At 52.1% G+C, this 13,364-nt stretch overlaps 1 protein-coding gene across 2 annotated transcripts in view; it reads right to left on the bottom strand.

The window, feature by feature from the left end:
• Ablim2 (actin binding LIM protein family member 2) overlaps positions 1 to 12,968 on the bottom strand; it is a 121,826-nt gene extending 108,858 nt beyond the window's left edge. For both annotated transcript variants that reach the window (XM_055623809.1, XM_055623808.1), the window contains exon 1: positions 12,816 to 12,968. In XM_055623809.1, coding sequence (XP_055479784.1) covers positions 12,816 to 12,825 — 10 coding nt within the window. In that variant the 5' untranslated portion in view covers positions 12,826 to 12,968. The remainder of the gene's footprint in view (positions 1 to 12,815) is intronic.
• Positions 12,969 to 13,364: the final 396 nt, after the last annotated feature.

Here is a 13,364-nt window from a genome sequence, read left to right as displayed (position 1 = left end):
TCATGATTTTAATGAGTGTATACCATTCCATCCTTGATCAGAAGTTCTCAGAATGGTCCAAAGATTCCTGGTAGTCCCCATAACCTCTTAGGGCCCAAGACCATTTTGCTACTAAGACTAGAATGTTCTAGCCATTGGTTGATGCTATGCTTTGGATACTGTGGTGGTTTGAATGAAAATGGCCCCACAGGCCCATAGGGAGTGGCACTATTGGGAGGTGTGGTCTTATTGGAGTAGGTGTGGCCTTGTTGGAGGAAGTGCACCACTGCGGGTGGAACTTTGAGGTCTCGGAAGCTCAAGCCAGGCCTAGTAGCTCACTGTCTCTTCCTGCGACCTACAGATCCAGATGTAGAACTCTCAGCTCCTTCTCCAGCACCATCTGCCTGCACGATGCCATACTTCCTGCCATGATGATAATGAACCTCTGAACTGTAATCCAGCCCCAATTAAATGCTTTCCTTTATAAAAGTTGTTGCAGTGGTCATGGTGTCTCTTCACAGCAGTAAAACCCTCACTAAGACACCAAAACACTAAGAATACTGAGTGTTCTCAAAAGGAGCATGTGTTTAAGGTTGATTCCCCAAGGTGGTCCTATAGGGAAGAAGAACCCTTATGAGATGAGGCCTAGAAGGAGGTCCTTGGGTCCTTGGGTCTCCTATCTTTATCTCTTATCCAGACGTCTGTTGATTACCACATGCCTGATGTGTGTCTAAGGGATCTAACTGAGCTTATGCAATAGTTTCAAACGTTGCTGCAGAACTTTGAACATGGGGCCCTAACACCTCTGATGTTAAACACTTGTCAAGGGGACAGATGTATCTGTATTGTGGTGAACACAGAGAACTGATAGGCACATGTCCCAGGTGATTTTAGACAACAGTAATCATCCCAGCCTCTGAAACAGACCGAGAGATCCCACCCTCTCCACGTCCTTTTGCTTCACTGCTTTGAGGTAAGCAATTTCACTGCCACATATGCCCCACTGTCACCAAGGACTACCCATCAGAGGACTAAAAGCAATGGATCAGCCCAAGGAGGGAATGGTACCTCTAAAGCTCCAGATCCAGATCGGTACCTTCTCTTTATAAGTTAAATGTCCCCAGGAACTTTGTGAGAACAACAGAAAGCTAACAGAAGATAGTATTGAGAAGCTGAGTTGTTGACTGCAACTGTGCTAATGCAGGTGGAAGAGCCTATGAGCTGAGGAAGGGTTGTGGAGGCATCTGGAGGAATGGAACAGGTGAGAGGAGACCTAGGAGGCTGCTGGAAGAGCTCAGGGGGCCATTCTGGGGAGGTCAAAAGAACATAACACTACGGGAAATGTGCATAGCGAAGTCTCTGCAGAGGAGGATTCAGATGGAATAGGGATTCTACCCATAACTAGGCAAGAGGTCTCTCTTTCTATACTTCAGGAAAGAATATGGCTGTCTTTTTCAATGCCATGACAGCATGCGGAAGGGAGAGCAGGAGGATGACAGGCTAGTTTATCTGACATAAACCATGGCACGGCAACACGACAGTCAGGCTTTGGCATGGACATCACTAGCTGTAGTATGGTAACTACAGGCTGTGTTTTGCCAGATTTACAATAAGAATGAGGAGCAAAGCAGAAAGATTTGGAAACTTCAGCTTGGGCAGAGGAACATGTGTAAAGTTTTAGCTGTAGGGTGTGGCTGCTAGCTCTGAGGCACGTGATGCTCGGGGCTCCTGAGGGACAGGGAAGTGCAGAGACACCACAGGCACAGAGACCAGAGACAAATGAGACAAATCTGTCTCAGAAAACTTCTGGGATAGAATTCTTTCTTGAAAGAATATCAGAGTGTCCTGTGTGACCCAGCCCACCTAGGTTGGGCCAACAGGGTACCCAGAAGCCATCACAGCAGCTGTGGTCCAAGCCAGCCATGACACAACCCCTCCTGCCCACAGATCTTAGACTGCCCATGGGATGCTTGCTTCAGGGAGGTGCAGAATGTAGGATTATGGGTCATGATGGCTTTCACTGGCATGGCAAAGGACGGCTTGAAAAGGCCAGGCCAGTGCTACAGAACTGGAATTCCTGCAAACAGCCCCCAACAGAGTGCTGCTTAGAATCACAAGACTGAAGCTATAGCCTATGGTGTCCACTCCAGGACCTTAAGGATGAAGAGGTACTGAGGGAAGCTGCAGACATCATACAAACCTATGAGTGAGAGGCCATAGTTGCTACAGCCAGCAAGGCTGTAGGTTACCAAGTGGCAGGGTTACCAAGCCTGAAGCCATGGGGGTCTGGGGGGGGAGCTGCATCTTTCTACAGTGTACCTCAGATGCTGGCCATGAAGATTTAGGGTTTCGTGTCTGTCCTCCTTGTGTTCTGATCTTGCTTCGGGCCAATACCTCCTATTTTCCTATCCTTCAATTTCGAATAAGAATGTTTACCTCAGAAGTATAATTTCCTTTAATTTTTTTTTATAGGGGCTCACAGCTTAGAGTTTCTGAGTGTCAGAGCTTTGAACTTGGACTTTTTGTTTGGTTGGTTTTGTTGCTTTTATTTTGAATTTGGACTTCCAGAAAGCACTAGGACCAAAGAGATGTGTTGGGTCTTGGGAATAGAAGTACACAGTCTACACTCTGAGATGGACATAAAGCTTTGCATCATGCAGGGATGATACAGTTTGTTTGATTTTTATTTTTTAAATTTTCCTAAGGCCACAGTGAGGATAGCTAGGTCCTCCAGTGGCACTATTGGGAGGTGTGGCCAAGAAAAGGCAGGGGCCCCCAGCCTCATCTTCATCCTCTTTTGCTTTTCTGCAGAATTTCTCTGTCACCAGCTCCCCAACATCACCCCCACACCCCAGCAGAGGCCTGAAAGCCCTGGGAGCCCCAGGCAAGGGACCTCATAAAAGCATTGTCTGTTCATAAGTGATTGCCGAGGGTCCTTTCTGATGGTGACAGAGGATGATGGCTGCCCTCACTGTCTCCAGACTGCAATGGAATTTTGCAGCAGTCATACATGTGATATCACAACTAGCTGATCACAGAACCAGACATCAGAGTCTGGCCACTGTGAAACTGGGCGCTAACGAGATTCACAAATCTGCAGGGCGACTCTGCACTCACTAACTATGCTCAGGGGTTCACGTGAGAGCGGTTTATTACACTTTTAATTTAACAACTTTTTTAAAAATCCTGTATTTTAATTTCTAGCTCAGTAAATATCCTTAAGAGCAACCCACATAAAAGCACTTTGGGGTCCTCAGCAGTGCTGGGTCCTAGAGCCCTGGAGGCCTGAGAGATGCTGCTGGAATGGACAGTGGCTTTCTTGGCCTGTGCTCTCTGCCTGGACACATCAGTGGATGATACAGCCCTCCCTTTATTGTGGCTTCTGATGTCCAGCCCACAGTCATCCTCAGAGCCATTCCTCAGCAGCACCTCCAGAGGCAGCACCCTGCTGTCAGGAATCCTGGGTACGTAAGGCTCAGTATGTTTCCCTAACTGCTTCCTAAGAGACAGCCCTATCCCTCCAGCTATGGAAGTGGCAAGTTCAAGGCACATGGGGTGTTTACATTTTGTCAATTAAGAGGAACAGTCTTCATCCTAGGAAAAGTTATCCTCACACTCTCAGACTATAGGTATAGAGAAGTGTCCCACCCAGCCACACACCATTCCAGAAGCTGTACGGACAGACTGACTAATGATCTTCAAAAGGTGTCATTTCCCTCCTCAAAATATCTGGGAATATGGGTACTCACATGGATATTAGGGTTTTATGATATGATTAAGGTACCACGAAGTTAAAATCTATGTCACCCAGAGAATCCTGGGTGACATAAGAGTAGAGAGCGGAGGGAATTTACAGACACGGGTCACCATGGGAAGATGGAAGAGAGGGTTGTAGACCCTGGTTTTAGAGATTGAAGTGATGTGGCAATAAGCCACGTAATGGAGACAGTCACCAAAGCAGGAAGAGGCCAGTACTAACTATCCTAGAGACTGTGGGGGGCACAACTACACACTGACGTCAGTCAGGCTTGACCACTGGTCTCCCAGGCTGCTAGTGGACACATCTGTGCTATTCCACTTGTTCCAGATGGTTACCAGGGACAACAGCTGGAGCACTCCCCTGGGCCTTGGGCACTGTGTTACAGTTTCCAGGTGACTGGGACCAGCAGGGAAAGCCCTGCCATGAGCATCTAGAGACAGCCAGGTCCCACAACTGAGAGAGGAGAGGCATGAGTCCCAGCAGAACACAACCAGCCCCAAACCCAGGGGCTCCGGGTTGAGAGGCAAGAGCCCAGCTCTGGCTGTGCCCCGCCCCACCCCACCCTGGAAGCACAGAAAGGCAGTGAAGAATTTCATGTGGCTTCTATCCTCAGAGGTGCCAGGGACACGTCCAGCCCCACAGAGGTGTTGAAAGGGCTTCCTGGCAGAATGACGTTCAGATGGACAATATGGATGTGCAGTTGAACTCCATCAAAGCAAGATTCCCTCCATGGGGGAAATGGTTTGGGGTGGCTAGAGGAAGCCTTGAGGGGCAGCAAGGCTGGCTCTTTTGAGACCCCTGGAGAGGATCTGCTCACCCTGTTGGTCTCCAGTATCCCGTGGCTCATGACCCTTCCTCCATATTTGGAGCCAGCAGCCCAGAAGGTCCCCTCCCGGCTCTGTTTTGGATGTCACTTTTCTATCTCTTCTGACCTGCCTCTCACCAATGAAGACCCACCCGGGTAACCCAGAATCACGTCCCCACGGCAAGGTCCTCATTTAGTCACATCTGAACACTCCCTCTGCCCATGTAAAGCTGACACGGTGACAAGTTCCAAAAATTAGGACAGGAGGCCCCCGGGAGCCAGTATCTAGCCCTCACATTGTCTGAGAAGAAACGCCTCAGAGAGGGTCAGTAGCAGCGCTGGGCTGCACAGCAGACAGTATCTGACCTGAGTCCCAGCAGGAAATTCCATGGTTTCAAAGGAGAGCAGAGACGTGATGGTATGATAGAGCTGGGAGGCTCCCTCGTCATGTGCAGCTGGAGCAGGCCAAAACTTGAGTGGAAAAGTGGGCAGAGTTTAGATAAATGGGTAGAGGGGCAGGGAGAAGGCATGCAGGGCTAGCAGTGAGGACAGAGGAGCTAGTGACTGAAGACTTTCAGAACATTTTGCAACAGCTCTGAGCTTAAGAAGGGGCAGAGTTTAGTTCCTGGAACAAAGGAAGCCTCAACTAGGCTGAGGCTAGACCACACCTGGCTCTGCCAGAAATAGTAGGTGGCGACAGCCTCAGGGTGACTCCTCCCCCCTTCTCTTCCTCCCTCTCTCATCCTTCTCTCCTCTTCTTCATTCATTTTCCCCTTCCTTCTTCCCCCTTCCCCTTCCTTTCTTCTTCCTCTTCTCTCTCCTCCTCCTCTCCTCTCTCCTGTTACTTTCACCTGTCCCTTTCCCCTCTTTCCCTTACTGCCCCTGCATACCAACACCTGTACCTTTCTTCACTTCTGTGAGTTTTGCTCCCCTAACCCAAGAAGAGCATGGGATTTAATCTTTGAAAACCAGTCCTGTTCCTAGAGAGGTCACAGTAGAGGACAGTGGTTTTCAACCTGCAGGTCACGACCCTTTCACAGGGATCACCTAAGACCATCAGAAAACACAGGTATTTACATTATGATTCATAACAGTAGCAACATTACAGTTATGAAGGAGCAACAAAAAAAATAATTTTATGGTTGGGGGGTGATAACTACAACATGAGGAAGGGCATTAAAGGGTCACAGCATTAGGGAGATTGAGGGCCACTGGTCTAGGAGAAAAACCCCAGCTTCTCCATGGGTCTGTGAGTACATGATGCTCCCAGTGGCCTGCAGAAGACTCAGGCCTGTCACTCATCATCTATGGTGATGCCCACCCATCCAGATGTTCCCTCCTTCCTGTCTCCCAACATTCTCTCCCTCCAGCTCCCCAGGGTGCCCTCCTGGTTAGCCAGCAGCAGCACCTCCCTCCTGTACTCACTCATAACTGAAGCCAAGACCATTAAGGACAAAGGACTGGAATGTCACAAGTAATCTTGGCCACAGTGCTTGGGGCTCTGCTGGCATTTTGTGCCTACTGAAGCACCAACAAAACAGGGTGAGGGCTCAAAGGTGTCATTTGCCATGTCAGATCCTGGGGACGATGAAGTCTCAGAGAAGCGTACGTATTCTGAGTAACAGAGGGGTCAGGCAGAGGCAGGACCCAGCTGCACCCATTCACTCTTCCAGGACGGGTGTCAAGGAGCTGCCTCCCCTATCAGGAGCACTCTAAGAGGCTGGAGTCTGAGGCTGGCTGTGCCCTGAGGACAGACTCCTGCAGAGATGGTAGCTTCCATGCCAGCATGAAAACTGAACTCACACTGCTGCCTCACTGTCTCTCCCTGCTCCTGTGTGTGAAGCCCAGGAAGCTAAACTCAGGAGATGTGACTCAACGCAGCACCCCGTGCCTCTGCCTCTGAGGACATACGGGCACTCCCTACAGATCAGAGGTGGAAACAGGTCTGGGGTGCTGCTGGGCCAAGAAGCAGGGGGGAGGGGAGGCAGGCTGCAAAGTGGCTTAGGAGGTAAGCTGGCTTCAAGCAGAGGACAACTTTGGGTGTCCCCAAGTGGTGCAGAGTGTTCCAGATGCCCCTACACTCCTGCTTCCAAGTACCTGCCAGGTCTTGAGGAATCCCCCAAAGCAGGTGCTACCTCCGTCTCACAGACAAGCAAGCTGAGGCAAAGGGCGGTTGGAGGAGCATACCTAACAATGGGGCCTGGAACAGGCTCTGCCAAGGGGCTCCTGCGCTCTCCACAGAATACAAACTGCCCTCAGACTGGGCATGGAGCATGGAGCCGTGGTGCAGGTGGCATGAGACCCCCGTTAGAACATCCACACAGCATCTGCTTGGGGCATACCAGTTCACCATCAGCCTAAAGCCCCCAGGCAGACAGTCTCTGTGACCAGCCCCCATGCTAAGGCAGGCAGCAAAAGTGAGGGTCTCAGAATAAAAGCCACCCCACACCTTCCCTAATCCTTCCCATAGAGCCTAAAAGGGTGGTTACTGTCCACGCAACTCAGGTGCCTCCTCCCCCGTCAGGTTGTCAGTCCCTCCACTTCCGAACCCTAATTCTAACCAAAGTGTGAAAGCCAAAACACTTCCCCAGAAGGCAACACGGTGAAAATGTCAGATGAGAAAAGCTGGCAGGCGTATTTATCTGAAATGACATGAGCCTCAGAACCAGACGTCTTGGTCTGGCATGATCACACACTCCAGGGTGACCCATTCTTACTCATAGGTACACGAAGGCCCAAAGTTGCCCAAAGAGAGACCCCTGGCAGGGCAGGGCTGTGGGAACCAGAAGATATGTGAGCATCGTGACTTCCCCTTTAAGTGGATAGCGACTCTGGAGGGCCAAGGCCCCGCACGCATGCTGGCATGCATGCTGGGGATATCAGAGACCAAGGTCAGGGTTTCGTACTGATGATACCAGAAGTCAAGGTTACCTATAGGGAGGCATGCGAGCTGCACATGGCAAAGCATGGATCGATGACCATGAGGGTAGACTTCGCAGAAGGCAGAAGAGGCCCCTGGAGATGTGTGCCGACAAGCCCCATACATGGGAAGTTGAAGCAAGGAGCTGTGGCTCAGGTGAGAAGACAGGGCCACACTCATCTAAGAAGCTCTAAGGTAATGCCCCAGGGTTAAGCCTGTGCACACAAAGCACTCCTCCACACATCATCAGGCAACAGAAACTGCCCCAGCTGTTGGCCAGGGAGCAATGTACTTCACTGGGGAGACTCCTAGGGCTGTGACAGGTTCCTTGGGGTTCAAAGTCCAGGTCCTCCACTTACCAATCTTGTGACACCAGATAACTGCTGGGACCTGAAAGGCCTGCTTCCCCTCTGTGCGAGGGAACCCCAGCACTAGACCTGTGAGGCGTGAGGAGGATACAGGAGAAAGCAGATCCCCAGTCTGGCCCGGGGCCCTAAGGAAGCGCCCTGTGAGCATGGCTGCTAAGGTGACACATAAGCCTCCTGTCCTGCCCCAGTGCTGTGGATACCCTAGAAGCCCTGAGCTGTGTGGTGGTGGAAATATTCCCAGAGTAAACAGAGATGAGGCACTCGAGTTACCCTACCAGGGACCAGCAAGCAGCCTTGGAGCCCTAAGCACCAACTTGGTCATAGTCCAGTGTGCTTAAAGCAGCCTAGAAGCGCTCAATTGCACATGATGGTGACTAAATCCTGGAGCTGACACCGCCTGTTACAATGTCTTCCTGCTGTGTCTGTTTTACCTGCTCTTCGAGGCTCTGCCAGGCAGCTGGCAGTGGTACTGAGTACCTAGCACTCTTGGTCCCCCAAGATCCTGACACGTGATCAGGGAAGTACAGAGGACAACAGAAGCAAGAAGCCAGCCTGGGAGCCTTGACTATTGGGAAGATCTTACCAGACCTCCTAGGAGGCTGATACAGCCACAGCAAAGCACAAGGTAGGGTGTGAGGCACCCACCCAGAGGAGAGCCACGGACTCTAGATCAGGGCAAGCATGGGGCCAGCATCCCTGAATTCCAACAGCTGCCAGTGTCAGCAACTGTGGCCTGGGCTGGCCCTGAGAACAGGCAGTGCCTCCTTTTAAAGGGCCAGCAACAGGACAGGGCCTTCCTCAGAGCTGACTCTAGTCCTTCCTGCCTGCTCAGAGCTCTCCAGTGGTTTGGGCAGGTGGTTTAGAAACACTTAAAGGGTCAGGGGACACACACCTTCCTGGGATATCAAAATGGACTTCTCAAGAGTTCATTAACTTCAGACCTGATTCTAGAAAATACTAAATCACCTCATTATCAGACTCTTAGGGGTAGCTAACTTGGAAATTAACCTTGATCATCACAGGAAAAGCAGTCAGAGTTTGAGGATATAGGACATATGAAATCAGAGAATGACAGTCCATGGTGCTCAGGGTCCTGGCCAGATGTGACTCCTGATACATTTCAGGGCTAGGGAGGTTCCTCTCTGTTATCTATTACTAACAGTGGAGGTGTTAGGGGACATGGGACACAGTATGCCTTCCTGTGCATGCTTGGCTCTACCCAGCCGTGGACAATAAGATGCCCCTCTGTGCTCTGTGTGAAGTACAGTGACTCCTACAGAATGGGACATCCCCTTTCTCTGCAGTAATGGCTTTCCAAATCCATGTACACCATTTCCAGAACCAAAACAACACTGCCTCCTGCTTTTGACTCTGCATCTCATTATAAAGAAGAACAGGGAATGAGTGGCTGCCAGACGCCGCCTCCGACATGCCGGCGATTTCCCTTCTAAGTCTTTCCCTGTGTGGTACAGCTGAGGTCACATGTGAAATGCGGTTTCGCCCTCCACTCTTTTTATTTATTTAATTATTTTTTTAAAAAAATTTTATGTGTACAACTGTTTTGTCTGCATGTGTGCCTGTGTACCACCTGTACCAACTGGTGTCTGAGGAGGCCAGAAGGGGGCAGTTCAGATTCCCCTAGAACTGGAGTTACAGTTCCTAAGCCACCATGTGGGTGCTGGGAATCAAACCCTGTCCTCTGGAAAAGCAGCCAGTGCTCTTAACCATTCAGTCATCTCTCCAGCTCCCCTTTGCTGCTTCTTAATGAAACTGGTTTTCTTAAACATTTTCTAGTAACACTGAGAAGCCATCATATCAATTGTTAATGCCTCCCACATCCACCTAAGATGCCCGTTTCAAGAAACTGATAATTTCCTCAAGCTCTTGTTTGCTGAGAAGTCTCAGAGCCTGGGGCAGCGCAAACACACAGTTCAGAGCCTAGGGCAGCGCAGACACACTGTGGGCGTTTAGTAAATATTTCCAGGATCAAGGTTGATAGCCAGCATCCTTTGTCCCCCACAGTGGCTGGTGACCAGCTCTGCTTGTGGCCACATTCTGCCCACTCCTGGGCTAGGAGTAGCGACTGTCACATTCCAAGTGTATTAGAATGCCAGGCTGCTTCTGGCTGTGCAAAATACTTTCCTTGACCCTGGATGGGTGCCTGTCCTTCTCCAGGCCTCTTTGTCCTGTGTGGGGGTGGGTACATCCGGAGTATGTCCCTCGGGTCCCTTCCAGCTGCTTACACATCAGCATGGCAGTAAATGGTGGCTGAGCCAGCTGCCAGGCTTCCACCTGTTATGAGCTGAATTCACATAGTGTCCTGACCCCAACACCTTAGACGGTGGCTGTATGTGGAGACAGAGTTCATCAAGATAAAATGAGGTCACTTATGTGCCCTCATCCAATCAGCATGGTGTCTTAGGAGAGGAGGATATTAGGACACAGCTACTCAGAGGGACAACTTTGTGAAGACATAGAAAGGGTATGCCGTCTACAGGCCAAGGAGAGAGAAATCAGTCTACTAATGCCTTGATCTTGGTTGTTTGGACTCCAGTATTGTCCAAAATTGTTACAGAATAAAACACACACACACACACACACACACACACACACACACACACACTTCTACCTCAGCTCAGCCAGGCTTATAGCCACCTCCAGGGACATTAGGCTTAGCAAGGAAACAGGCTAACTCAAGTCCAGTGACAAAGCCAGCAGAGGGTTCATCATGTCCACTTCCAGTTCAGGGGCTTCCCAGCCCCTTATCCCGCTGTGGCCGCATGAGCTGCCCTGCTCTGGACACCACCTTACAGGTGCACTGTGTGGAAGCCAACACTGCACACACAACTACAGAGATTCCCTCCACACAGCTGGGGAAATTGAGACACAGAGAACTGCATGACCTGTCTGCAATGGAACTCCTTCTCCTTCTACCTTGCTGTGGCACTCTGTAGGACTCTCTCTGGCCACTGGAAATCAACAGGCAACCACAGCCAGGGTGGCATCCGTAGGCCTCAATGCCACACCAGAACCAGCATGGCACAGCTCTATGTTGTCATACCCCAGCACCATCCACTCTGTCCTCACCACAACTGGGAAGGAACTTCTAGCCCAGGACATACATACAGGTTGCCAGGGCTTCCCATCACCTGCCCATCTGGGCATGGTCAGGACCAGTATCACCCCATGACAGTTGTCTGTTCCAGGTTCCACAATGATGCCAGCCTTTCCTGGGGGGGGGGGCACAAGGGAGTCTTTCCCTGTTGACAATGAAAACTCCTGCCCTGCCATACGTACATTTCATAGCAGCTCCACACTAGAACCCATGTACCTCTGTCCACTCTGCTCCTCTAGATGACTGGGAATCACTGCTGTGCATGCAATAGTCTGGCCAAAGCTAAGACATGATCGACACGTGGGCCAGACAACATTTGTTCTATTTCCAAAAGGGACCCAGCAATGACAATGAGCACCCATGCTCCTGAGGGGCTACTGTGTGCAGGGTTTTTCCTGCTTAGAGGGGATCCAAAGTTCCAAGCAAGCAGGCGAAGGCTAGGAAGGTGTCCCAGTGCGCCAGGCACACGCCATAGTTCAAAACACAGTCTTCTTGCCACGACAACCCTGGTCCTCCTCCCCTGGGGACAAAAACTACAAATGCAGGGAGTAGGTACCTGTGCTCCCTCTCAGGGCTCCTGATTACAGGGACCAGAGCTATCAATTATGGTCTAAAAGCATAAAATTAACTTGCATACACCCAGCCATTATCCCCACCGCTATTAGATAAGTGTCTGGAGGTCCTGCCAAGTCTGAGGATGCCCTCCCCGCACACCCCACAGGTAACAGGTTGGCCATCTCAGGAGGCTCCCACCTCCCATGCCACTTACTCTCGGTTATTCTCAACATCCACTGCCCAAGTCCCTCCTTCCTTGGCTAGGTGGGAGAGGGGACAGTCCCTGGAAGGAGGTACTGGGTGCCTCCAGTGAGCTGTTACCAAGCTTATTCCCTCCCTGTCCACCTTCTCCCAGAGGAAGCAGCTGTACCGTTGGTTTATGCAGTGTGGCTGTAGCAACTTGGGGTTGGGGGGAGGGGAAGCAAGCTGGAGTCAGGGAGCCCTGCGTTCGAATTCCTATCACTTGGTAGAGCTCAAGTCATTGAAGTCTGGTCAACCCATGGCTCCTGAAAATGGAGACCAGCATCCCTCTCTTCTGGGGAATGCAAGGATCCCTGCAGGCTGAGCTCTTGAGGCTGTCAGATGGGTGCATCCTGAGGCGATCTACAGATGCTCCCTGAACCAAGACCTTCCAGCTCTAGGTCTCACTTTCCCTCTGCGCTCAGGCACTGCTGGGTTGCAGGGACGTGGGATTTTCCAGCTTCACACAGAGGCGGTCAGATCCCTGTGGGTGGGTGCGGCGAGAAAGGCAGGGCTGAAACGCTCAGGACTGAAGGGCTGGAAGGACAACGCGCACAGACAGCGCCTGGACTGACACACATACAGCCTCTGGCACTCAGATCCGCAGCGGCAAACCTGGGGCGCTCAGGGTCTGCCAGACGCCACCACCCAGGCGCTGCGGGAACCGCGCAAGGGTGGAGTCCCCTGCTGCAAAGCTCCGCCTGTCATCACACCTCTCTCCACGGTTAAGACTACGGGGACCCAGGGTCCCTTACCGGAACCCAGATCTCTTTGCTGAAGCAACCTGGGACCCCCACGAGAAGCAAGGAGTGGCGTCTGCCAGACAGTCCTGCGCAGTCACCCTAGCTGACACGGTGGGAAGGGATCCTGCGCACGCCAGCTCCGCGCCCCCCGGCTCAGGGACAGGGGCTGAGGGCCGGCCTGTGGGGCTGTATACCCTGGAGAAGAAGTTGGGTGGAGCCGCTGGACTCAGGGCTCCGCACTGCAGGTACAGCCTGATTCCCACCCAGTCCTCGAGACCCTGCTGGGGGGCTGCAGCTCTGAACCCGCGGATCCCCGGTCGCCGCTCTCACCTGCACTCATGTCAGCGGCAGCTTCCAGTAGGGCGGTCCCCGCGCTGCGACAGCCCGAAGACCGGGCCCGCAGGTGCGGCGCTCGCACGATCCTCAACACGCCTGAGGCCAGCGGCTAGGCGCACAGAACCCGCTGTCCGCAGAACCACCGCAGCTCGGGGCTCCTGCCCCGCCCCCAGCCCCGCCCCGCCCCCAGCTAGGCCCCTCCCCTTGTTGAGCTGCGGGAGGGTCGCACCCTGGGAAGTGTAGGCGCCGTTCCCACGCCGCCCGCCTGCGCGCCACCACAGTTGGACGGGTGGACTACAAGTCCCGGCAGGCTGTGTTTTTCGCGCAGACGCAGGCTGGCAGCAGCGCAGGTGCTCTCCCGCACCTGATTCTAGAGCTCAGCAGAGCTGTCAACACTAAGGGAAGCGAAGGGAACTGTGGCTCAACTCAGCACTGAGATCGCGAAGAGGGACGCGCAAGGAAAAGCGATCTTAGAGCAACTCTACTAGAGTGATGGAAGGCCTCGGAACCAGACCTTCCCTTCCTTCCCAACAGAAAGAGGGA

Source organism: Psammomys obesus, unplaced genomic scaffold (genome assembly GCF_907164565.1).
Source record: "Psammomys obesus unplaced genomic scaffold, mPsaObe1.curated_primary_1811, whole genome shotgun sequence".
Lineage (NCBI taxonomy): Eukaryota > Metazoa > Chordata > Mammalia > Rodentia > Muridae > Psammomys > Psammomys obesus.
Note: the sequence above shows the minus strand (reverse complement) of the source record. Positions and strands in the feature narration are given on the sequence as shown.